This window comes from Cydia splendana, chromosome 1 (genome assembly GCF_910591565.1).
Source record: "Cydia splendana chromosome 1, ilCydSple1.2, whole genome shotgun sequence".
Lineage (NCBI taxonomy): Eukaryota > Metazoa > Arthropoda > Insecta > Lepidoptera > Tortricidae > Cydia > Cydia splendana.
The window spans coordinates 17,573,916-17,601,544 of NC_085960.1; the positions used below are offsets into that span (position 1 = coordinate 17,573,916).

Sequence of the window (27,629 nt, forward strand, 5' to 3'; positions counted from 1 at the left end):
GGTGATACGTGCATTTTCATGACAGAATCATAATAAAATGAGAAAAGAAGATACTTCATTCAATAGAAAATTAGCGCCTCAGGCGCACTAGAGCCAATATCTAGCATCCCATGGAAACCCCACTTTGTGTTGTGGTATTTTTTATTACATCAAGAAAAATGTCTGACACGATCTACTTATATTTACAATACAATACAATACAAGTATTTAGATTCCATTTTATATTCTAGTTTAGCAATACAAGCCAATTATTTGACGAAGAGATTGTTCCTACAATACTTATTGAACAGATACCGTCGTGAACCAATTCAATTTGACGGACCTAAAAGCGGCTGCGTCTCGGGCTCAGGGTGTAAGTACCACTCCTTCCACTCCTTGGAGAGTACCTCGAAGGTCTCGATGACGCCGTGGAAGCCTGGCAGCTTATCCATCTCGGTTAAGTTGTCCCAGCAATCATCAGGTAGCCAATCTGAAAGGAGATCCTATTCAAAATCTGATATAAGAATAATAACCAGAACGTGTCGTCACTACTCGTGCTGTTATCAATGCAGCTAGTTGGCCGAAACCATAGAGTGCTCACTCCATACATCAATTTTAGTACCAAAACGACTATTATTTTTGTAGTTGACATCTATCATCGAGTAGTGGAATTATCTGCTACTTGACAATAGATGTTGCAACGACCGAAAAGTCTAATGCTCTACAATTTTCAGCTAATATTATAACCGGATTAACCGGAACTATATTTTCAACTCCTTCTGCTTTTAATATTAGTTGTAAATTGTTGTTCTATACCATTTTCGTTACTATAATATATATTTTTATATACAATCAACAACCCTATTCGACTTAAACCTTATTGTGTCTTTTTTCTTTTTTTTTCTTTGTTTGATTCTTTGCTGTAAGTTTTCTTTGCGACAGTAAATGACTTTTCATATTTTTTACCGCCTGCGGGGAGTGTATAATTGCTTATGAGTTATCGACCAATGAAACTGAACATTTGTGCCAAATCAAGAAAGAGTTTAAGTTTCGAGTCTCATCAAGTCTCACTAGTAGGATTGTCTGGTTGTTCGGAGCGGTCCAGCACGACGCCACCTTTCAGCAGAAACAGGTACTCGTTGTAATCCATCTTGCCCGATTGGAACAGGATGCGCGAAACGATGTGGAAGGAGAGCAGCAGCTTGTGCCGCTCGAAGAGGGCTCGACACGTATTCCTGAGGATTGAGAGGGATTTGGAAAGGACTGGCAACAAGGGCAGCAATTAAAGGTTTCATCGATGCTGAATATTTCTAAAGTTCACGTTTGAGGCTTAGGTTAATCGCTAATAGGTTATCTGCTTCGATATACATCATTTAATCCTTTACCAGGCTGGGGAAATATATTTCCCACATATGGTACTTCAAACATTTTTGTTCTATTTTCTATGAGTAAGACTGACATTCGATTGTCATTTTTGAAATGTCAGCTTGGTAAAGGGTTAATAATCTCTAATGGCTATACTGTACGTGTATACAAGTAATATTTCATCCGCAGTCTTAGTCTTAGCTTCAAACTTCTAATTTTGTGGATGAAATGGAGGTTTGATGAGTGGGCTGATGCTGATATTTTTTGCGGTTTAAGGTTATAAATTTTATGCAGATGACCGCTTTCACCAAACCCAAGCTATGTGAAAAATATTATAGATAACAAGAAATTATGAGCGTTTTTTGTACTGTTATTTTATGCTTGACAATGACAATCTTATTCCTGCAAGATGTTTTTGGAAGGAGGATGAGAACTAGGTACCTACAGGTACCTACTCAAATAGTAAGTAGGTAAACAACTTACTTATACACAGAATAGGTGTGGAACTCATTAAGGTTGTTTATGCGTTCGTCCAGCTCCGAGTTCTTGGCGCTGCGGTCGATGGAGTAGTTGAAAAGGTCGATGTAGGCGTCAAGAGAAAACTGGTACATAGGGTCGATACGGGATAGGTCGTTTAGCGCGAAGAACAGCACGGACGCGCGTACTGCCACTGGCACGTAACCCTATATGCGGATAGTTATTTAAAACAAGACTGCTATAATTATTTGTTTATTTTCCGCGGTTAAGAGGAATAAATCAAAGGATAGAACTCATACAACAAAAGACACTAGTAAAGCGCTACAATTTAACGATATATAGAATTGCGTTGATGTCTTTTCCAGAAAAAAAAACCTGATATGTATAGTGACTCATTTTTATTATTCCTGAATACATTGCAGTTGAATTTGACGGTGAATAGTTCAACAAGAGAGGGCTCGTAGAGATAACTAGGTACTCATAAATTTTAGCTCTTCAAAAAGAAAAATTCTATACACGAACCTGTCTGGCCGTGTCGATTTCCTTCTCAGTGACCTGCGAAGTAATAAGCGCCTCCTTCACCTCCAATGAGGTCCGCTGCGAGGTTTGCAGCGTCACAAACAGTTCTTCGTTCTCCAGGAGGGGTACTTGGGACTCGTACATGATGCGAAGAAGGTCGTTCTCCAGGTCCACCTAAGTTACATGTACATGGTTGGGAGAGTCGATAATTGACAGCTTAATGTGTATTTAATTGCACAAACGGGTCTACCGCGATGTAATGTCATTACCCGTAACCCCCGTAGACCCGTTTGTGCAATTAAATATGTGTACAAAACGCGAGAGTTTAAAAGCTTAGGTAATGTGTGCTGAAACTATGGCTTTGGTAGTCGCCATCAGATATATCGAAGTGGCCAAGGTATTACCTATCAATTTATCATGACAGAGTGCGTGTTCAGATGATTTTGCCGCTCCGATATACGAGTATCTGATGGCGACTGTACTGTGATATCTAACTAGGCTTTATACTATAGGTACCAAGCCGGTAATATTTCAACATAAGTAGTTGTATTATATAGTTGAAGAACAGTCAACGACTAGTATAATTTATCATTTTTATCAGCAATACATGTAAACTCACAAGGATCTTCTTATTATTGGCGATGGTGGTGACGAGAGTGTCCTTCATAATCTCAAGCTGCGGGCGCTCCTTCCGCACCACAATACTTAACAGCTGTGACGTCAACCCTTGCTCTTTTACAGCAAAGTTCACCATCGTCGTCTTCGTGAGGGTTTCGGGGGTATAAGTCGGGTTACCTCAAACGAAGAATAATTTTTCCAAGTTAGCATTTAACTTGACCCTTCAAGAATAAACCTTATGTCAAGAGGTAGGTAGAGTTAGACCAAACTAACTCTGCAGCGCAATTTGACAACCACTTTAAATAATATGGCAAATATGGCAATGTATTCTATATTATATATAGCATAAAACGTCATTAATGGTAGTAGGTACACTAACCAGTTTTTTTCTCAGATTTGGGAATTTTTATATTATTCCTGCAAAAAATAATCTATCGAGCTTAGTAGAAGAAAAAAAGTGTCCCATAATTATAATACATTTTTCGTTCTTTCCATTTCGTTACCGTCATCATTTCGTTAAAGCCAATATGTAGGTATAAATGGTAACGGATAAGAAATAAAAATCTCGTTTTTTCCCCCCGAATTAGTAAAGTAGGAATTGAGAATAATCAATTTATTACTGTGCTTTTCATTTAGCTACGTTAGTTTCCAGGTTTTGTAGTTTTGTAATTCTCCTCTTTGTAAAAGAAGCAGGGGTTATTACACTTATTCCGTACAACTACGGGGTCCTGCCAATTCCTAGACGGTCACATCACTCACATCATGGCCAAAAGTTTTAAATGCAAGACAGAGATAAATCACATTCAACCATAAGAATGTGATTTATCTCTGTCTTGCATTTAAAACTTTTGGCCATGATGTGACCGTGTAGGAATTGGTAGGACCCCTCTAGTGGGGTCAGCACAGTTCTAAATGTATGAGAAATCTACATTAATTCGCACATCAGAGATTTTTTGAGATGTGATTACCTATGTTATAAATACTATATTTTGAAAAAAATCTCCACAAAATATGTCATATTTTTTTAAATAAATCCAAATTATTATTAAAATGGAAAAATAAATCAAAACATGAATTCCCACACTCGATTTTTTTTTGTATGTTGTTCTCAAACATACTCATTATGTATTTATATTTTGTCCCAACTTGACACTGAACCCTGCCCCCATAATTTCCGTTATTAAAAATATTATTTACATAAAAATAACAACTACTGTGTACATAACAATTACATGTTAATTAAGCTCTGTATATTTACTATATTCTACAAAAAAATCTCCCACGTAAATTAATCCATTTAATTACTATTTACCATTTGTGTTTTGAAAATTATTTTGTTGCTTCGAGAAAATGGACAGTTGGATTTTTTTCACTTTCATAAATCTCTTGCTCATGTTAATGTAACAATAAATAATCTCCTACGTAAATGTAATATTTCTTAGAATAAACCATATTGATTACGACGTCCAAGCTATTTATATTACCCGCGCAGACACTAACTGGCGATGGCGGGTACCATGGTCTAATAAAACATGGTCTTCTCTTCCCAGAGTGACACAGGCCTACGTCACAATAACATTGCCACTTTATTTCACCATAACATGTTACATGGGTACATTATACCTAAGGTTAATAAGTTAAACTATTTCTTTATAATTTTCTAATTTTCATTTATATGTATTTTATTTATCTTAAATTTTACAATAACACGTCATTTTTAATTATTCGTTAGCAATATCTTCCGATTCACGAAAGAAATTTCAGACGTTTCGGGTAATTCTGTTTACACTACTGGCAACACAGGATAGCGCTGTCACATTTGACCATAGATCTAGTATTACATAGATGAGCTATACGCGTGCCTCCGTGAGGGACAAAACATACGCAAAGCGACAATATTAAAAACACGTTTTAACATTCCTGACAACATACCAAAAACAATCTACGTAATTCGGTCGGGTTATTTGTTGCCCACCATAAACCATACTAAATTTTTAGTGGGGAACAAACAAAAAGTGAGACTGTGACCAGGACAAGCAATAATACCGCTTTCTCTGCTACTCCTACAAAAATTTCCATAAGTGCATCTCGTTCGGTCGTTTGGCCCCTCCCCCGTGTCATCTCTATGTTATTATACCTCTATGCATTTGACAATTCGGATCTAAAGTCTATTTCAATCAAGGGCCCAACGTTTTCTGTTCTCTTTCACGGCGCAGCAACTAGTATCATTTCTCTCTCCTCGCTCTTTTAAAAATGCCGTTTGTCAAAAAAGGACAACCATACTGTTGACAAGATGGACTTGAAATCAAGTGTTGCCTTTTTTGATGCGCCCAGGCTGTGTATGTGTGCGTAAAAGCGTATATGTGTGCTCTTTTAGGGATGTGAAAAGTCGATTTTAATCATGTTATATATCGATAAACGCTACACAGCGGAACGCAATAGCGATTAATTGAAGCTTCAATATCTTCGTTAAACATAATTGAAATGCTAATGGATAATGAATATATTATAATATAATAAAATAATTCAATTATTGCGAAACACCTATTTTAGTAGGTATTTATGTATTTTAATTAAATATCTGAACTTTCCCTTGGTTCTCTGCTGGGGCGTGACTATAAAATTGTGATCTGATAACCACAATAAAGAATAAAAGCGTTTTAGTTCATTTTAGGTATCGTTAAACCTTTGAAGTAAAATTAAAATTGCAAGAAATGTCGATAGTTTATCGATATGACTTTATCGACATGGCTACAGCAAGGTGGGCCTCATTGTTAATCGTACACTAAACAAAAGTGGCAACAGTGACAGCTCGCTGAGACGGGATCTCTATATATTAAATCTATGATTTCAATAGAACTTGCTAACTATGTAAACAAACCGCCATATTGAAATTGTCTCTGAATGATGAATTTACTAGTGATGGGCAAGACTCCTACTTACTACTTTACTACTGTCAAACCATATCGAATAATAAAATACCAAAAGTAAAAAACAAGTAGTTACTTATTTTTAATTTGTTTAATCACGATCAGAAGACAAATTAGTACTTAAGAATGATGTATTGATGTATTTTATAACCGCGGCGGTAGGTACAGAGCGTGGGTTGGGTAGTGTGTAGCGGGTTTATATCACAAACTTTAGTCAAAACACTACCCATCATAGACAATTGTAGAATTTAAAAGAAACAAAACCGTCAATCCTTCAGGTCTTAATAACCTAACTTATGAACCCATTTTAAATGTTTAATTAAATATCCAAGATACAGTTATATATTTATGTATTTTATGGAACGGACCGTTTCAATAGTGTATATGTGTATGGTTTCAATGGCATTTGATGAGGTGGTGTGAAAATTCAAAGAGAAACAGTGCTAAAACAAAGTTACGTTGTTTGTTTACATAGTTAGCAAGTTCTTTTGAAATATACTTTAGATAACTTCATGCATAGATTTAATATATAGAGATCCCGTCTCAGCGAGCTGTCACTGTTGCCACTTTTGTTTAGTGTACGATTAACAATGAGGCCCACCTTGCTGTAGCCATGTCGATAAAGTCATATCGATAAACTATCGACATTTCTTGCAATTTTAATTTTACTTCAAAGGTTTAACGATACCTAAAATGAACAAAAACGCTTTTATTCTTTATTGTGGTAATCAGATCACAATTTTATCGTCACGCCCCAGCAGGAAACCAAGGGAAAGTTCAGATATTTAATTAAAATACATAAATACCTACTAAAATATGTGTTCCGCAATAATTGAATTATTTTATTACATTATAATATATTAATTATCCATTAGCATTTCAATTATGTTTATGTTTAACGAAGATATTGAAGCTTCAATTAATTGCTATTTCGTTCCGCTGTGTAGCGTTTATCGATATATAATATGATTAAAATCGACTTTTCACATCCCTAAAAGAGCACACATTTACGCTTTTACGCACACATACACAGCCTGGGCGCATCAAAAAAGGCAACACTTGATTTGAAGTCCATCTTGTCAACAGTATGGTTGTCCTTTTTTGACAAACGGCATTTTTTAAAAAGCGAGGAGAGAGAAATTATACTAGTTGCTGCGCCGTGAAAGAGAACAGAAAACGTTGGGCCCTTGACTTCATGCCCTGACCGCCATCCTTGTCGAACGCGTGTTAATTGTTATTTCCTTCTCGCTCAGTGTCAGCAGTCGCAGTGTTTTCCAAACTTTTCACGTCGTAAGCTTGGTAATTAATGTGTAACTGTGAATTAGTTTTTCAAACGTTTGTCAGTATAGATAAATAAAGTTTAATTTAATACATTAGATTTGTTTTATTTTACCATGTTTCTACATGAATAACTTAAAGTTAATGCCGTTAAAATAATTTTCACCGTTGGTTAAAATTCTCCCACATTTTAAAGTTTGAGAACCTGTAAACAGCATGATGACGTAGGCCTGTGTCAGTTAGGTCATTCGCGAATCTCGGAAGAGAGTACCAGGCGGAGTAAGTATATTATTATACCATGGCGGGTACTGATTCACTGTAGAGAACGTTTGATAGACTTCCATATCTCCGTCACACTTCAATGTTCACGGCAGACGATCGGTCCGCTTCAACAGCCGAGAGTTCGCGATGCGGTAGACCGTTAATTCTCCCATGACTAACTTACCCGGGTTTCATCGGTATGCGTTGCGATTGTGTACGCATGTTTAATTTTGATTGCGCGCTTACTTAACACACCTCAGGCAAAGCCCCTGTAAAACGCGCAATACATACATTGCGGTACCTTATATATGTCACATAATATGTCAGTTACATGGTCTAATAAAACATGGTCTTCTCTTCCCAGAGTGACACGGGCCTACGTCACAATAACATTGCCACTTTATTTCAACATAACATGTTACATGGGTACATTATACTTATGGTTAATAAGTTAAAATATTTCTTTATAATTTTATAATTTTCATTTATATGTATTTTATCTTAAATTTTACAATAACACGTCATTTTTAATTATTCGTTAGCAATATCTTCCGATTCCCGAAATAAATTTCAGACGTTCGGGTAATTCTGTTTACACTACTGGCAACACAGGATAGCGCTGTCACATTTGACAATTCGGATCTAGATTACTTCATGCCCGGACCGTCATCCTTGTCGAACGCGTGTTAATTGTTGTTTCCTTCTCGCTCAGTGTCAGCAGTCGCAGTGTTTTCCAAACTTTTCACGTCTTAAGCTTGGTAATTAATGTGTAACTGTGAATTAGTTTTTCAAACGTTTGTCTTGTATAGATAAATAAAGTTTAATTTAATACATTCGATTTGTTTTATTTTACTATGTTTCTACATGAATAACTTAAAATTAATGCCGTTAAAATAATTTTCACCGTTGGTTAAAATTCTCCCACATTTTAAAGTTTGAGAACCTGTAAACAGCATGATGACGTGGGCCCGTGTCAGTTAGGTCATACGCTAATCTCGGAAGAGAGTACCAGGCGGAGTATATTATTATACCATGGTCAGCTATGAGGTTATGACATGGCTATGACAGACATTAGGTGTGGTGCGCTCAATGGCGCTTTACGGGGCGCCAATATGGGCGGGCACCCTGACAACTCGAGGTGCGGCGCTATTGCGTCGGCCGCAGAGGGCCATAGCTCTCAGGGTGGCTAGAGCGTATCGCGATAACTCGCACGCAGCAGCCGGCCTGCTAGCCGGGAGCCCGCCTTGGGACCTTGAAGCCAAGGTTCAGTCCGCGGTCTATTGGCGGGTGCTAGCAGCAAGAAGGGAGAAAACTGGCCCGCCCCTCAAGAAGTTCGCAAGTGGCGGGAAGAAGCACGAGAGGTGCTCTATGCAAAATGGTCGGAGCGTCTGGAGATCCCGGGACCTAGCCGGGACCTGGTGGCCGCTGTTCGGCCCGTTCTGAAAGAATGGGTCGAACGCAAGCATGGTGTACCCTCCTTCCACCTCACACAGCTCCTGACGGGGCACGGCTGCTTCGGCTGGTACCTGCGTGAGAGGGTGGGAAGAGAGCCGACGACAGTGTGCCACCATTGTGATGGAAGAGCCGTGGACACGGCCCAACACACGCGCGAGATGTGCCCTGCGTGGGCGGAGCCTCGCGCTGCCCTGGCCGCGGCTGTGGGAGGAGACCTCTCACTGCCGGCGCTAATACGCCGTATGATCAGCAGTGAGGAGGCATGGGCGGCAGTGGCTTCCTTTAGCGTCACCGTTCTGACACAAAAGGAAGCTGCAGAACGAACGCGCGAGGACGATGCGAACTCGCTTCCTCAGCGCCGAAGGAGGCCAGGTAGGCGGAGAAGAGCCTTCGCAGCAATGATTATGCCGCCTTAACGGGAACCTGCGGGTGATGGGTCGGGAGTTCCATCACTCGCCTGAAGAGGTTTCGAGCTGGAAGGCCCTCAAGTGTTCCGAGGTGCCTTCAGCGGAGTAAGCTGCTAGAGCAGCCCCATATGATGGGCTCGCAAGAGCAACGCCGACGGGGTATCGGAGGCCTATAATCGAGTTCCCGAAACCCCGCCTACAAAGCGCGCGGCGGAACACCCCAGGGGGTTTAGTCCGTGGAAGTCGGATATACCGACTGAGCTTCTCCCGGGCCAGTGGGATCCATAAAGGATTCCCCCTGGGTCAAAAAAAAAAGGCTATGACAGACATTGGCAGATAGTACCAAACTAGAATACAGACTTGTCTACCTACCATGAAGTTTAGTGCAAAGAGAATATACATATAACTCCTTAGTGAAAAACATCACGGTTTGTGCGAAGTTGAGCGTTATGTCAATGCTAATAAAGATGATGGTTTGATTTACGAAAATGAATAATATAATGTCTTTTTATTATATTATTTCTAATTCCCTTTGCATTTACACCCAATATTAAATCATATTCCGTAATAAAATGCGTATATAATTACTGTCATCGTCTGTACCATATTCGCTATGGTTTGTCTTCCGAGCCCAAAATCGATGATCTCCTTTGATTATTTATTTTTAACAGAAGGCCCCATTTACACGAGTGCTTTTTCAACGCGCGCTTGAATCTGTCTACACGCTAAATACGATTTAACGACCAACGCTTAAAGTCGAAAATCCAACAACGTTTGATAAAAAGCGCCACCGCCATCGTGTGAATAAATACACATGTATCCATTTGTGTCATTCAAACGCTTTTTTAACGCGCGTTGAAAAAGCTCTCGTGTAAATGGGGCCTAATGCAGTCGGCAGCAATGTTGAAAAGGGACATACATATCGTTTGACGTTACGTTACTCTTCTCGTGAATTGTCAAAATTTAAAAATCGATATTTGCTTTACATTTTGTCCGGGCGGCTATTCGAAGTATAACTAAGTGGACGGTCCTTACTAACCAGTAAGCTTGAGAACCAGCATCATAGACAGTTGTAAGACTTCAAGGGTCTATTTATATCTGACACTGCATCCGGTATTCTAAACGTTTAGTGAATCGATATAAAAATTTGACAGCTATCATTTTTCATATATAGTTGGTCAAACCAATTTGTCAGTAAATACTGTGCTAGTACTAGTGTAAGACAAAGATAGTATTGTTATCTCTGTCTATGTTTGAAATGAGACAGTCTTTTGACAAACTATAAAGACAGACACTTAATGCATTGAAGTATTAAACCTTAACGCAATGCCAAGCCAAAAGGTATATATTCCTAATATACCATGAGGCTAATTCGAAATTTGTTATAAAAGATAACATTTATTATCATTCGCGCGTGCGTTTCGCTCGTACTAGTTGGAATATGTATTGGTGTGTGGCATGTGGTAAAATTTGAGTGTGCATTTAATGTAACTTAAACTTTATATTGACCCCACTACCCGTAGTTGTACGTAATAAGTGTAATAACCCCTGCTTCTTTTGATTAAAGTTAGTACTTGGGTTCAATGGGTTCTTGGGCTTTAGATATATGGGGTAGGCGGGTTTAGGTGTAGGGTATTATAGGGAGTGTCATTATTGACCGTCACAGTATCTACAACTCCAAATAAAAAGGCCCATGCACCAACCTATCTACCTAAGGCGATCCTTACCCACGGGCCCACCTCGGCTGCCCGAAAAGTGATATCTAATAATGTAGGCTACGAGTACGTTTACTACATTTGACTTCACGAATCGATGTACTTAAACCCAAAAAACTTACCCAATTTAGTAGTCAAGTACAATCTGAACTTATCATGGTAGGACACCATTTTCTCGTTGAACTTGATGACCTTAGAGTCGCCAATCTTAATGATGGCCTTGTCCAAAATGGGTGCTATAGACGGGTCTAATATTTCGCCTACACCCTGTATTATGATTGGCGTGCCTTTGGTTAGGCAAGTCTCCATTATTTTCAAATAATTTGGTTGGCCAAAATCCACGATCTGAAAATATTGGTCGATTAATAATCGATTTTTTGTCGTGAGCGACATTCGGAAATACTTAAAGTCCTCAAATTTGTAATGTCTACGATTAGGTACCTGTATATCATTTTTTTCTTCAAGCCTAGAGATCCATATGAGTGCTTGCCCCTGTGGGTCAACTGCCAATGGCCATCTTGTGGCACGCACTACTATGATGCCGTTTTCTGCACTGAAGTTGTCCTCTATCCAACAAAATAAAAGTAACATAAGTATTACTAATTCATAAATGAACAAATAACATGCAAACGACCTGGCACGTACCTGGCAATCCCATGGAGTTCCATTCCCTTAGTGTTGCATCGTCTAACAAGAAGTATTTCATTGTCATATCCATTGTCACCGGTACCTGTTCGTCGAACACCTACAAAAAAGTTGTGTATATGTAAATATATTGCAACAACAAAAACCATTCAGTTACGATTATTTTTCTCGGGATGAGGGAACTTGAGGATTTTCCTGGGGCACTATCTCTACAAAATAGCTCTCCATGCACGTAAAATATATGTAGGGAAGAATATACCTCCAAAAACCAGTCGCTCATAAGAGCCTCGCGGTATTCGGACACGAAGGGTCCCAGGTAAGCCACGAAGCCTGTAGCTATGAGACAGTCTCCAGGCAAATTATCAAACTCCTTGTCCAAACGTTCTACTGTCATCTCCCAGCGCTCTCTCTCGCCTGTATCGAAAAGATACCACTATAACAAGCTGTTCTGGCTTTAAGAAATAATTGTAATTAAGAACGTTCTCGTCAAACTGGTACAGAAAAATAACATTTGCTCTCATTTACCGACAATTTTATCGAGGCTAAGAAGAGAATAGTGACTTGACTTCTCGCACTACACTAACCCGACAAGCCAGTAATAAGTGCCTCAGCCCTCTCCAGCTTGAGGATCAGCTGCCTTGATCTCTCCTCAAGTTCTTCTTTCTGCCTCAGCTTCTCATCATACTCCGCCTGGAGTCGCGCCAGCATTTCGCTCAGTTCCTTCAGCTTAGCGCGAGCCTCAGCGAGAATCTGCTGTTTCATGCGCAAGGACTCCAGAGCCTCTTCTAGACGTTCCTTCTTTGGTTTTACAATTCTGTTAACAATAAAAGAATTAGAAAGGATTTGTAAAATTAAGCCACCGCTCAATCAGTAGCCGAACTATGTAAAGTATATCAGTACGACTTCTTCGCAGGGGCGTATTTTGAAATTTGGCGCCCCGGGCCAATACGTAACATCGCCGCCCCAGAAGTCAAGGAAGAGAAACAAAATGCAATCCATTAGAGGCGGCATACGCCGCCCTTGCAGGCGGCGGTGCCGGATGGCGCCCCGGGCCATGGCCCGGATGGCCCTAGGGTAAATACGCCCCTGCTTCTTCGTCCAAAGAAAAGGCGTTGTTAGGACATATTTGAAAAATATTAACAACACTCACTTGTATACTTTTCCATACTTCTCAATCGCCCTCACCCACAAACACAGCGACTTGGCAGCAGCTGACACCGTGCCCACGATCTCTGGATCGAAGTCGGGTTTGATTGTGTAGGTGCCTACTTTCTTTAGGGTCTTATCTGAGATGTTGTCTTTGTCAAAATCTCGGAGACGGTCCAGGAAATATTGGTCACCCAGTTGCCGCTTTGCTTCGGCCCAGGTGGGCTCTTTCTAAGTATTGATATATTCGTTATAAAGGTTAATCTGCTTAGTAAGAAGTGTTTGTTATGGGTATGTTATTAATAAAATGGAATGTTTCCCACGATTACCTGCAGCAGTATGAGCACAGCCTCCAGTACCATTTCGACTTTCTGAGGCGGTTTTGCGTAAGACTTTACTTCTGTGATGTCTTTCTTATTCAGAGCATCTAAGGCCTACAAAAAATCATGCAAATGAAAGGCGTATAAAGCAGTATATACCTATATACAGGGTGTCCATAAGTGACACGTCACAGTGACACTGGAGGTAGACCAAGCCCAGAGGACCCAAACCAACTTAACATGACCCCAGTAAAAGTGGCACGGTTTTCGAGTTATTGCCAAATTAAGGTTTTTCATGAATTTTGACCGTTTTTAACATTGTTAGTGCCAGTGTGCACTCGGAAAGGTCTTGAAGTTAGTTTTTTTTATGTGTACGGCACCATGAATAGTTAATTAAGATAACAGAATAGGTATTTTATCGATAAACAATGTAAAATGCAAAAAAGTACTGGTTTAATCTTGAATTAAATTCACAGCGAAACATTAATTCCGACTTTGACCACCTGTCGTGAAAAAAAATTACTAGAAAAGTAATGAGCAAATAACGTCAAAATATTGAGTATATTATGCAGATTCAAAAATGGTATGACACATGTACCTTCCTGCAATAAAATATGAATTATTATCATCTTTCGAAAGCCTCATAAAAAACAAGTTTAAACTTGGAAATCTGCAATCCGTGGCTACTTAGTAAAAATAACGATTTATGTTAAGATATTTCAATCTGGGTACAGAAATAAAAAAACGCCTATTCAGTATTTGCCGAATGCCTAAAAGAAAGAGATGGAAAATGCTTATCTCCCTTTTTAAGGATATCATGTAGTTGATAAAGGTTTTAGAAAATAATACAGGTTGAAGTTTGAAAGGGTAGGTTGAAATAATTTTACAATAGGTGCTCGAATTGCTTTTCTCCGGCTCGTATGCATGCTTGACACCGTCTTGTAAAACTTCAAGTTAATTTTCTTAAATTAATTTCGAATATGTTTCGTGCTGCCTCGAACATGCCGTCGTAGGTCCTCCGTAGGACCTTATTGGGTTGGAGTAAAATTTATCTTTTAAGTAACTCCAATAAAAAAATCTAATGGATTTAGGTCCGGGGAACGTAGGCCATGCCACTGGTACTAGTCGGCAGATCCATCTTCCGGAGCTGGAACCACAGCAAGATGGCTGCCCAGAACACTACGCTCGCGATGTCCGCGACCACCTCACACAGAAATTCCCAGATGGATCAGCCAATTGGGACCAGTGGCATGGCCGCCGCGTTCCCCGGATCCCATTAGATTTTTTTCATTGGGGATGCTTAAAATGCTTAAAATATAAAGTTTACTCCGTGCCAATAAGGTCCCAAGAGGAACTACGGCGGCGCATGTTAAATGCAGCACGAAACATATCCGAAATTAATTTAAGAAAATTAACTTGAAGTTTTACAAGACGGTGCCAAGCGTGCATACGAGCCGGGAAAAAACAATTCGAGCACCTATTCTAAAATAAAATTACTTTAAAAAATTGATTAAACTTCAACCTGCAGTATTTTATTTTCTTTGAACCTTTATCAACTCAATGATATCCTTAAAAAGAGACATAACCATTTTCCATCTCTTTCTTTTAAGCATTCGGCAAATACTGAATAGGCGTTTTTTTTAATTTCTCAATCCAGAATTAGATATCTCAACATAAATCGTTATTATTACTAAAAGTAGCAACGGATTGCAGAGTTCCTAGTTTTCACTTATTTTTTATGAGGCTTTGGAAAGATGATAATAATTCCTATTTTATTGCAGGAAGGTACAAGTGTTATACCATTTTTGAATCTGCATAACATGCTCAATATTTTGACGTTATTTGCTCATTACTTTTCTAGTAATTTTTTTTCACGACAGGTGGTCAAAGTCGAAATTAATGTTTCGCTGTGAATTATTTCAAGATTAAACCAGTAGTTATTTGCATTTTACATTGTTTATCGATAAAATACCTATTCTGTTATCTTATTTAACTATTCATGATGCCGTACACACAAAAAAAACTAACTTCGAGACCTTTCCGAGTGCACACTGGCACTAACAATGTTAAAAACGGTCAAAATTCATGAAAAACCTTAATTTGACAATAACTCAAAAACCGTGCCACTTTTACTGGGGTCATGTTAAGTTGGTTTGGTTCCTCTTGGCCTGGTCTACCTCCAGTGTCACTGTGACGTGTCACTTATGGGACACCCTGTATAAGACTGTTAAGATGAAAGTCATGTGACGAGAAAGTTATTACGAACGAATGAATGTGGAGGGAAGCACGAGGAAAGGAAAACCAAGGAAAAGGTGGATGGACTGTGTGAGAGATGATATGAAACGAACGCAAGTGAATGATAAGATGACGAGTGACAGAGAGGCGTGGAAGAGAAAGACATGCTGCGCCGACCCCAAGTGAATGTGAAAAGGGCAAGAGAATGATGATAACTGCTAAGACATTGTTGACTTCATATTGAAGAAATGCTTAGTAAGTACCATCTTTAATACTTAATCATGATCATGACCTCGCGTTTATGGCACTCGTGAGCCGAACACGACAGCTTAGGCGAGAATTGGTCCTTTAGTTCAGCCCGCGGCCCCACTGCGTATGCTTCCCACCGACCGGCTGAAGTCTGCCCGCGCCGGAGCGGCATGTCACATTGTCTATACATTATGTATGGCAGACGCGACGGAGTCCGTCCGGAGCCGTCCGCGTCCGCGAGGAGCCGCCCGGTCGGTGGGAATTGTACTTAAGGTGCAGTAGGCTCGGCTCGGAACCGGTATTGAAATACCTGTTAATATCGGTTAATTGATGGAACGAGAACTAAAAAATGACGTTTCCTCTCCTAACCGGTAAGAAGAGGAAGCGGAATTTTATGGTTCGCAGGGAATGATATAATACCGGTTACTCTCGGCTTTCGGAGATTCTCGGTTAAACTATAGTTACATACGTGAATGAGACAACAATAACTTACTCGTTCCATTTTGCTTCGATATTTTCAATTAACCCTTTACTAGGCTGACAGTTCAAAAATGACAATCGAATGTCAGTCTTACTCATCGAGAATAGAACACATGTTTGAAGTGCCGTATGTGGGAAATATATATACATTAGCCTGGTAAAGGGTTCAACCGGTAAATTTCGTCCCACAAAAACTAAAAGCGAACGATTTAATATAAACTAGTAACTCAATAGAACAGTTCTTTAACCGGTAACCGCAAACGGAAACGAAATCCTTTTGCGAATGAACGAAAACGGTTTGAAAAATAAAACGGTTTCCGAGCCCTGACTTTTTTAGGTCACAACACGTTTGCCAAAAATTTAATTATCAATCTTGAGGCCTTTCGATATCTTTAGGGACTTCAGCGATCCGAATCCTGAGTTGTTGACTTTCGCTCGATAGACGAAAAAACACGTACGTTAGGTCTTTATATTTTTTGCACAGTAACTAAAAATATGAAAATGATTTCTAAAAATCTCGCTCACACTTACGCTCAGTGAGAGAACACGAACGTAATGGAATTTAAGAATAAGGAGAACAGTAACCTTGACGGCTTCCTCTAGAGCGGGCATAGCGCTAGCCAGATCCCTCATGGCCGCCTCAGCGAGCTTTTTGCACTGGACCTCCTCTTCTTGCGTTTTCTTGCTGCGAGCAGCTACGCTACGCTGTTGCTCGTCTGCGTTACGTTGCTGTACGTTGATCACCCCCATATATTCTATACATTGCTCTGTATATTCCGCCACTTGCACCTATATAGAGAAACAGTAAGCGTCTCGATCATTTCACACTCTCTCTTGACAGATTGACAGTAACTGATCGTCAACATTCTAGATTAGAAGTAAATAGTCTAGTTTACATTACATTACAAAGAGCATGTACCTAATAGCTCTTCGCTCTTGGTTTTATTGTCTTACGTATGTTGAACAAACCACTACATTGTCAAAAATCTTCAAACCTTAGCCAGAGCAAGTTCTTCTGACATCAGTCCGACAAGGTTCGTGGTTTCTTCGACTTTTCCTAAACCGTTTCTTAGCTTGTTCGCTTGTAAGGCAATCTCATGGCGTTTCATCTTCAGCATTCTGTCAATAAATTAAGTATAACATAATACACATACCTATAATACCAAGTACTACCCAAATTGATCCATATGAATCACATGAAGATCTTTAATTATTCAGAAATTGCTGTCCAAATGTCAACCGTTTCAAAAAACCATAGAACACGCTGGTATCCCTCATCCCGTTGTTCTTCTTTACCGAGCCCACGGAAAAGTGAATTAACAACATCTAGACTCTTTCGTAAACTACTCTCACAACTCCGAAACTGCAACAAGCGGATATGCAAAGCAATTCGTAGGTAAATACTCCCTAACTCACTCTTTGTATCCCGCCACGAGCTCCAAATAATTAGTTGGAGTTACGTAGTTGGTGCGCCGTGTCTCATTATACATCTTGACCGAGTAGCGGCCCACGGAGGAGTGTATCAGTGACATGATGGACGCTACACTAGCTCGAAGAACATCCTCGCGGCTCTCCACTAGTGATTCCTTCCGGCGGATCTGTATATCAAATGACGGAAACAGTCTTAATTCCATTTACGATAGATTGCAATCAGCCTGCAAGAATACAGATGTATTGATACTTAGCCAATTCTTCTCAGCTTTTGCTGCTAGTTAAATGCAGTGGGTGCATTACATTTGTTATAATTACTTTTCATATATTATAGTTTGATATATCGTTATTTTGAATAACGTAATAAATGGCATACTACCGTAATACCTAATTAACGGTATACATAATGTTATTATTGGTATAATGGTCATAAGGTATATTTACACTTTGTCTAATATACATTGCCATAAATATTACATACTCTAAAGCATATTATTTGTTATAACAAGTGACATCACATAAATATTTATGTGGCATAATAGTTGCATGACATAAATGGGTTAGGTTAGGTTGGAACTGCGACTCCGCATAAACGAATAACTACCTAACAAAAGGAGGGTTAGGTTAGGTTTGAACTGCGGCCCCCGCAGAACGAAAACCGTGAAAAAATTGGTTAGGTTAGGTTAGAACTGCGGCCTCCCTAGAATGAAATAGCTAGCAAAAGCAGTAGTCTGCGTACTAGTTATAAAAAGTATGTAAAACTTTACGGTATCGGTAAATGAAATATGACAAAAAATGTTATACAATATATGTATTTATACTTGATAAAATTGTATGAAGTATTACGTTATACAAAAATATAATATAACAAATGTCATTATAAAATATGTCTATATACTATTTGAAAATTATATTACATTAGGCATTATATCAATGACAGTTTAGATGAAATCACAATATAATAAAGGAAACGTATAATAAAAATTACATTATAACATACAATAATATATCAAGTGGCGTTATAACAAATGTATGATAGTTTTTTTATAATTATATTAAGCATTACACACCCAAATGCAGTAATATCAACCAATCTAGCGACTTGAAAGGAATTATGCTATTAGCCGCAACGATTCTGGGGTTATACTTATTATCTATATGTCTACTGTCTAGATGTTATAAGAAAAAAACAGCTAACCCTGGGTCCAGTGATGGAAGCGAGCAACTCCACTCCGTCCAAAAACTTGTAAGCGACCTCGAGAAGCGCTTCGCGGGGCCACTCCAGGAACCAGTTGGTCGTGGTAGCATTAATGAGCGCCGGATACTGGCGGATGCGATTTCTGCAAAATAAGCACAAAACTGCAATACTCTTCGTGTATTATGGCGCATTCACTGCCAGCGCCAACTACGCGCTACAAAAGCTTTGATAGCCGATATCACAATCTTTCCCGTTTGTAGCGAAGACCGCCTGCGAACCTGGTATCTGGCACTGAATGCGTTAGCAAGTCTCATCCTTCTCTAGGGGCTTGTCATGGACGCTGGGAGTGGGATCAGAAAAGGAAGTCCGACAAGAGAAATTCGGGAATATTCAAGGTGTTCGCCAAACTTAGACAAAGATGCGACCAAGTTACAATAATAGCATAGGTGCTATAACGGTAAGCCATTAGGTAAGTATGTTGTGCATCATTAACTTCCATTTCCTGATGTCATGTATTGAATATCGCATATAAACAAGTATACCTGAAGTCTTCTCCTATGGGACTGAAGCACAGGACGATTCGCATATTGGTGCGCACTCGCTCCACCAGGAACAGATAAACTGCCTCATTCGTCTGCAGTATATTTGCGTTTTTCATTGGCTTTTCTAAAGCTTGTTTTATCTACATTGAACAATTTAAAAATGATAATTTAGTAAAAGATCGGAAGCCTACTACTAGAGACAAATAGAACCTAAAAATATGTAGAAAAAAGAGCAACCAATTTAAGGTCCCTTTTTCGAGATTTGTAGACCCAATTGTACACTTACGTCTTCGAACTCATCCGGTTTGTATAAGTTAGTGACTTCCCCGCTGCTAAGCAGGTTGTTAACTATTTCAGTGAAGGTTTCTTCCGCAATCTGCGTGTCCGAAAATATGAAGGTGGTCTTCTTCGCGTCCACACCCGTTGAAGTGTAGAGCACCTGTAGAAGAACAAATAGGCTGTCTGTTCTGATGCCAGAAAACAATACTTATACCAACCAGGAAGGAATAACACAGTTAACAGATAACAGTTGTGCTAACTGTAAATAAAAACTCAAACATACGTTATTTAATCCAGTAACTTTGTCGATTTTTGTAACCTGGCTCTTGCGTCAAATCCGGTAGTTCTGATTTTTTGCAGACTTATTTATGATGTTGGCCCAATGAATAATACAAGTTTGTGACCCCGAGCGCCAAACGCAACTATGTCAAAAATCGAAAAACCCGCGAAAATTTCGGTTTTCTTTTAGATTTGGGCGATTATAACCCTAAAAGACAAATTTTTGATAGTACCTTTTCAGGGCGTTTTTAAAGTGGACTAAATTGGCCACAGTACAACACTAGAATTGTCTCAGTACATCTAATAGTTTCCGAGATAAAGCCTTTCAAAGTTTATAATTTTTTTCGAACTTGTATTTGTAGGCTAAGTAAGTGCAGTGAGTATGCACTTTTGTCTCAGGCGGTGCCGCTTGGCACAATTGTTTCTAAGGTGATTTGTTTTCTGATTTGACCCGGTACCACGAGATCGTACCGTGCCTACCCACCAAAAAAAGGGGGGAAAGGGTCGGCTCCCCAGGTGCAATCTATGCTATATTTCTTCCTGCTCTTAGCAACTAGGGCAAGTTATATATCATTTTCATATAATTTAAGGACGAGCACATTATATTCATACTTTCAAAACACCAAGTTAAGTGTTTTTTTTACATTTTTAACCTTTGACTTTGGTCATAATTACATTTCTATGGAAATCGTTACTCAATCCGCTACATATTTTTCCAAAAAAAATTATGACTGCCTGCTTTGAAGTGATACTTTATAGAATAAGGAATCCCTAAATTATATGAAAATGATATATAACTTGCCCTAGTTGCTAAGAGCAGGAAGAAATATAGCATAGATTGGTGTTCCGACCCTTGCCCCTGCCTTTTTGGGGGGTAGGCACGGTACGATCTCGAGCTACCTGGCCAAATCAGTTTTGTTTGACCTTAGGAACAATCGTGCCAAGCTGCATCGCCTGAAACAAAAGTGCATACTCACTGCACTTACTTACCCTACAAATACAATTTCAAAAAATTATAGATTTTGAAAGGTTTTATTTCGGAAACTACTAGTGATCTACAGAGACAATTCTAGTCTCGTATTGTAGCAAATTTAGTCCACTTTAAAAACGTCCTGAGAAGGTACTATCAAAAACTAGTCCTTTGGCGTTATAATCGCCCAAATTTTTAAAATCTCCGAAAATTTCGCGGTTTTGTCGATTTTTGACAAAGTTGCGTTCGGAGCTAGAGGTCTCAAACTTGGATTATTCATTGGGCCAACATCATAAACAAGTCTGCAAAAAAATCAGAACTACCGGATTTAACGCAAACGCTAAATGTATAAAATTACTGTACCTATTAATTAATCTCCTATGGATCTTATTAGAGTACCTTTAGGTCCTCCTTAAATTCCTTGACACCGTAGGTCTTGGTGACTACCACCTGGAAGGAGTTGCACTCGCAGATGTAAGACGCTACGCGTGTCAAGCTCTGACGTCCCGACCCACCTGAACAACAACAAGTATGTACAACGATTAACATTTATTACAGTCCGACAAACAGGCATATCATACGGCACGAATTATCATAATGGAGCTTTTTAAACTGACCAATCCACAATCTATCTTATTAGTGTAGGAAATAAAGGTAGTGGACCCCGCAGTAATTCCTCTGCCAGAAAAAACTTTACAGTATGACAAAGTATCAATAAATAAAAAGTATTGTATAAATTTCCAAAGAATAAGAATAATAGAATTAAAGTAAATACCTAAAGTCTTAAATCGTTAATATCTTTTTACGGAAAAATGCTCCGTTCAAACTTTCTTCACCGGACATATTCATGTAACGTATTGCAACAATATATGAAATATCAAAAAAAATATCCCAGCAGAAATACCAATATTAATAAAATATATTTTTTTGGCGTGTCTTGGACCGGAAAATTACTCAGTCTAATTTTTTTAATTGGAATGCCATTTTATTGCCGTTTTATACCTACAAAATGAAAATCTAAAAAAATTACCATGTAACTATAGGGGCATTTCATATGAGAAAAAAAAAGTGAGGTTCCCGAATTTGTTTATATTTGGTTTAGTTCTTCTTCTAGTAGGTATAAAACCGGACGCCAAATATTTTTTATATATGACGATTATTTTAAAAATTATGAGCTTTTCAAAAATGACCGTAATTGAAATTCCGATTTTTTGAAACTCGAATATCGAATAATTAAAATATATAACTTATTATTAAACCAAGCGTTTTGTATAGAATTTTTAATGATCTTTTCAGCGAAGAAATCAATTTTGAAAATATAAATAAATAATGGTTAAAACCGGAAGTAAACTTTTCGAAACCATTTTTCGAAAACTTTGACCAGTTTTTTTTTATTTTTTTTCATTCTATAGCCCTAAGTATGTACAAAATACACTAGAAGTTGTAGAATGGGATCTCCATTGGTTAAGACAATAGGTCAATAAATGTACATACGTGTCGCCCTGAGTGCGACGTACCGTACTGGTATATAGCAGCTGTTAGGCGATATATGAAGTTAAGACGTCTGCCATCTTTTAGCAGTGAGAAGAACTAGTTACGTATGCAAGAAAGAGATGGCAGTATGACGCCACGCCATTTTGATTTTCCGTTATTGTTTTAGTTGTTACTGTGACCTTGCTGTGAATTGTGCACATTTTACGACACTTAACAATTTAATTATGGCTCCGTACGGATATCGATGTAATAATCCGTTTCGTTTAGTAAATCATCGAAAGACTAAAAATTTAAGAAAAGTTTCTATGTGCTTAGTGCAAAAGTGGGGCTGTCCACCAAATGTGTACGTGTGTGCATCTTGTAGGAAACGACTTTTAAATGAATCACCTCCAGTGCCTCCAGTAGCTAATGAAAACGTTGTGCAATGCAGTCAAACATCGAGTGAATTTTCGCAGAACAACCAAGATGAACCTTTTATTCCTGAAGACAAATTCAAACATAATTCCACTCAAACTGATACAAACATAGAAAGTGAAGAAATTTTACAGCAATTAAAGGAGAAATTTAATGATCCGTCGACGTCTATTTCCATGAAAACTATGATTTTGACAGTAGCACCAAAATGTCTTCTCGGAGATAAAAACATTTTACCATATTTTCGACCTCAGCTGACAGTTTACGGCTGCTACCACGCGGGTTGGGAGACGAAAATATACCGAACTTGTCTACAAGTAGTTTTGCTTTTCTTGCCTGTCGCCTAGATGTTCCAAACTCTTCCGCTAGTTTATTCTCTGTCCACGATTTTGGTGCTACTGTCAAAATCATAGTTTTCATGGAAATAGACGTCGACGGATCATTAAATTTCTCCTTTAATTGCTGTAAAATTTCTTCACTTTCTATGTTTGTATCAGTTTGAGTGGAATTATGTTTGAATTTGTCTTCAGGAATAAAAGGTTCATCTTGGTTGTTCTGCGAAAATTCACTCGATGTTTGACTGCATTGCACAACGTTTTCATTAGCTACTGGAGGCACTGGAGGTGATTCATTTAAAAGTCGTTTCCTACAAGATGCACACACATACACATTTGGTGGACAGCCCCACTTTTGCACTAAGCACATAGAAACTTTTCTTAAATTTTTAGTCTTTCGATGATTTACTAAACGAAACGGATTATTACATCGATATCCGTACGGAGCCATAATTAAATTGTTAAGTGTCGTAAAATGTGCACAATTCACAGCAAGGTCACAGTAACAACTAAAACAATAACGGAAAATCAAAATGGCGTGGCGTCATACTGCCATCTCTTTCTTGCATACGTAACTAGTTCTTCTCACTGCTAAAAGATGGCAGACGTCTTAACTTCATATATCGCCTAACAGCTGCTATATACCAGTACGGTACGTCGCACTCAGTGCGACACGTATGTACATTTATTGACCTATTGTCTTAACCAATGGAGATCCCATTCTACAACTTCTAGTGTATTTTGTACATACTTAGGGCTATATTTTGAGATGAAAAAAAATAAAAAAAAACTGGTCAAAGTTTTCGAAAAATGGTTTCGAAAAGTTTACTTCCGGTTTTAACCATTATTTTTTTTTTTTTTCAAAATTGATTTCATCGCTGATTAGATCATTAAAAATTCTATACAAAACGCTTGGTTTAATAATAAGTTATATATTTTAATTATTCGATATTCGAGTTTCAAAAAATCGGAATTTCAATTACGGTAATTTTTGAAAACCTCATAATTTTTAAAATAAACGTCATATATAAAAAATATTTGGCGTCCGGTTTTATACCTACTAGAAGAAGAACTAAACCAAATATAAACAAATTCGGGAACCTCACTTTTTTTTTCCTGTCCGCTTCATATGAAATGCCCCTATACTAATTTCAGAAATTGCCTTTTTACTCGCTTTGGAAAATTTCTCTATCCATTTTATTTATTGAATTAAGTTCACAGTATTCAACTATAAAAACATCCAAAAAAAGAACGAGCGTATTAAAAACTAAACATATCGGGAGCAGTGTGTAGGGAGCGGGGTGTACAAGTGGGGTGGGTCAAACATATCACCAGTGATCGGAATAGGCAGAGTATATTTACCTACACTTGGTAGAACATAGATAAAAAGTGAAGACTTCCTTACGACAAAATTTTTTTGCGGGACTAAAGTCCCGGGAACTTACCGAATAATTAATATTGTTCTGAATAGTACAAAAAACAATGCAAACTGCTTCAAAACAATAAATAGGCATAAAATAAAACAACCAATATATAAACGGATTCTTCTATATTTATTTTTAATAAAGTCTCTTTATGTACAAAGTTATTATTATTTCATCAAAATCAACACGTGCAAACTTGCAAATAACACAAAACCCCATTTTAAGGTACAAACTCTGAGTACAGTGTATAACCGTTTTCTCAAATTTAGTTGTAGTCTGGCAAGTACACACCAGTGTTTTTCGCATATATTTATGATTTAAATCGTTACAAGCTTACACGTGTCTATTAATGTAGGTACAGTACGGTAAGTATAATGTATGTAGGTTTAATACATTACACGGCCAAATTATGAACATAGGCAAGTGACTCAAGTCAATAGTCATAGTTCGTGACCATATATTTCAGCCTTTATTTTCTTACTTTCGATTATACACACAATGAAAAGGATAAAAATGTTAAATAATAAAAACATTATCTTACCTTGAAACTTGGTAGTTTTGCAGTATCCGTGGTGTTTTCAGTATCCAGTAATCGCCAAATCCAACCAAAGCAAAATCGGTGTCCGAGTTCAGGCCGTGTGTAATCAAGTATAGCAGGCGAAATTCCAGTAAACAAGCAAATGTCAAATATCCAAAAAACACAGTATCTACACTTCCGTACGTACTCGACAAGGGATAGTAAGAAACTGATGTCAACTTTCTATTTAATGCATAAAAAGGGTTGCAGGTAACAGCGATAAGTGATAACGACATATGCTTTGTCTTTTAGACGATAACAATGGAAAAAACAATTAACATAGTAGATAGTAATACTGTTATTTCTATCTCTTTCACTTAAACACAGCTGCTATTGGCGTAAAAGAGACGGATAAGTTTGAAATAATATAAATACAATAATGTTATATTATCACTCGTAAACTATAGTACAAACTTGTAGTGTTGTGGTTACTATTTAATTTTACGTACATTGGGGATACATTATGAGATTTTATTTATTTTACTGATTTTTAAATCCGGGAAGTCCCGGAAAAAAATGTTATCGCAAGGAAGTCTCCACTTCATGACTTTGTTCTACCAAGTGTAGGTAAATATACTCTGCCTATTCCGATCACTGCATATCACTGTGTTATGTCTTTCCTGTAGACATACACAAGAGTTAAGGGCTATAAAGGTTAATTTTCTTATTTAACCCTTATCCACGTGAAAAGGTCCTCCTTTTATTTAGAGAACTATGATAATATCATTACTTACATGCCCACAAGCTGTTAACTATTGCCCACAGGAGAGAAAACTAGTGTGTTATCGCGAACAGCACATTTTTCTCTCCTGTGGGCAATAGTTAACAGCTTGTGGGCATGTAATTTAAGCAATGATTTTATCATAGCTCTCTAAATAAAAGGAGGACCTTTTCACGTGGATAAGGGTTAAATAAGAAAATTAACCTTTATAGCCCTTAACTCTTGTGTATGTCTACAGGAAAGACATAACACAGTGATCTGTTTGACCCGGGTGCGGAAGCGGTACCGGCCGGCCTACATCACTAAATGGCAGCGTTTTACAAAAATAAAACGCTAATTAAATAACTTACCATAATCGGAACCTAATAATAATATTGAGAGTGGCAACACTGTAGTTGGTCGTATTGTCCTTTCCGAATCAGGCAGTTGCTTTTGACAGTTGGCCAAAGCAAATTTCCAAGTCATTGTCTCAAAATTGTACATATCGATTGATACCTTTGGGTTCAATTGGCGTAAAGGACAAAATGCTATTTTTCAGGAGGCGCGAGAAAACTGCGATTTTTTTGTTTAATGTTGATATATTTTTGATGTGTATGAGAAAAGTACTCAAAATGTTAGTCTTTTTAACCTAAATTAGCGATCATCCCCCTTATTCATAAACGTTTACTAAAGTTGACAGGCCGATAATAATCGTTTGTCCCTTTCCGACGTATTGGTATGATGGAAAGGGACAAATGATTATTATCGGCTTGTAAACGCTTATGAATAAGGGGGCATATCTATAAATTTATAAGAAAGAAGTTGATGTCCTTTAAAATTGGTCAAAAACACTATGAATGTCCTTTACGACCATGACATTTTTGATCATTTGTGACGTTCCACGGGAAAAGGTACCTTTCTAGTTTCGGAGATATTAAATGTTTTGTAAAGAGGTGAAAAAATGCTCATTTTTTTTTTATTGTGTGATCTGAAACCTTAATGCGTAACGTTTGTTTACCTGTTTTTATTTTTGTTATAAGTTAGTTATAAGCCTAGTAATGTCGTCTCAGAGTTTAGTAGAAAAGGTACCTTATGGAAAAAAGATTGAAAATTCCCAAAAAAACTAGTCAATACGGGAAAAGAAGTTTGGTAGAGAACTGTATTGGCATTCTGCAAAACTATGTTGATAATTTCAGTTCTGGTTGGGGCGCCTCGCAAATATTATAACCGTACATAGACCGACATCACAAATCCAAGTAGACTGCTATTATACCAAAGTTACTCTCGTCAAGTCTTTCTTAAGGTGGTTCGATTTTCATACAAAATTCAATCGCATTGCATTAAGTCACTACACACTATTAGTACATAAATATTTCCGCATTTATCTACTTTCGAATATTCGTTTGCGCGAAATTAATAGGAAAACAATGTTTCACACAGAAATCATGCAATAATCATAGTTAAATTTTCATCAATTTTACGTATGTGTGTGTCACAAATGTCGTGTACAGATACATTTGCGACGTTGCCATACTATTTCCGACGTTGCCGGGCTGACCACGGCGCGAATTTGGAGTGCCGTCATGTTTAGTGCAATTTTGTTGACAGGTACTTAATTGACTGAAGCGAGAATAAGTACCCGAAATTCGTCAGCTTAGCTAAGAACTATCATGGCGTGTTTTGCAAACAGTCGCTTTTTTGCTTTCAATCGGAAAGTTCCCGGTTCGATCCCCAGCATTGTATGCTGGGATATAACTTTTTGTAATTTTTTTACACCTAAATTTCGTATTGTTTTTTTTTATATGTTTATTTAATTTTTCTTATTTTCAAAAAGCGAATGACTACGCGTATTTGTTTATTTTTTACAAAGATAATTAGAAATTGTACTCTACCTAATCTCTTTGATT

The 27,629-nt window shown here is 38.0% G+C and overlaps 1 protein-coding gene across 3 annotated transcripts in view; it reads right to left on the minus strand.

Moving 5' to 3' along the window:
- LOC134794643 (dynein axonemal heavy chain 2) overlaps window positions 1-27,629 on the minus strand; it is a 158,543-nt gene that overhangs the window by 24,809 nt on the left and 106,105 nt on the right. For 2 of the 3 annotated variants that reach the window (XM_063766448.1, XM_063766447.1), the window contains exons 51-69: window positions 21,178-21,293; window positions 19,537-19,689; window positions 19,251-19,390; window positions 18,709-18,850; window positions 17,496-17,677; window positions 17,075-17,198; window positions 16,665-16,868; window positions 13,125-13,229; window positions 12,800-13,026; window positions 12,234-12,463; window positions 11,909-12,063; window positions 11,650-11,749; window positions 11,446-11,570; window positions 11,127-11,349; window positions 2,960-3,135; window positions 2,344-2,514; window positions 1,828-2,027; window positions 1,051-1,214; window positions 323-469 (exon numbers count right to left, since the gene is read on the minus strand). In XM_063766448.1, coding sequence (XP_063622518.1) covers window positions 323-469; window positions 1,051-1,214; window positions 1,828-2,027; window positions 2,344-2,514; window positions 2,960-3,135; window positions 11,127-11,349; window positions 11,446-11,570; window positions 11,650-11,749; window positions 11,909-12,063; window positions 12,234-12,463; window positions 12,800-13,026; window positions 13,125-13,229; window positions 16,665-16,868; window positions 17,075-17,198; window positions 17,496-17,677; window positions 18,709-18,850; window positions 19,251-19,390; window positions 19,537-19,689; window positions 21,178-21,293 — 3,084 coding nt within the window. Of the gene's footprint in view, window positions 1-322; window positions 470-1,050; window positions 1,215-1,827; window positions 2,028-2,343; window positions 2,515-2,959; window positions 3,136-11,126; window positions 11,350-11,445; window positions 11,571-11,649; window positions 11,750-11,908; window positions 12,064-12,233; window positions 12,464-12,799; window positions 13,027-13,124; window positions 13,230-16,664; window positions 16,869-17,074; window positions 17,199-17,495; window positions 17,678-18,708; window positions 18,851-19,250; window positions 19,391-19,536; window positions 19,690-21,177; window positions 21,294-27,629 lie in introns of those variants that run through there. The other variant, XM_063766449.1, reaches the window with a different exon arrangement.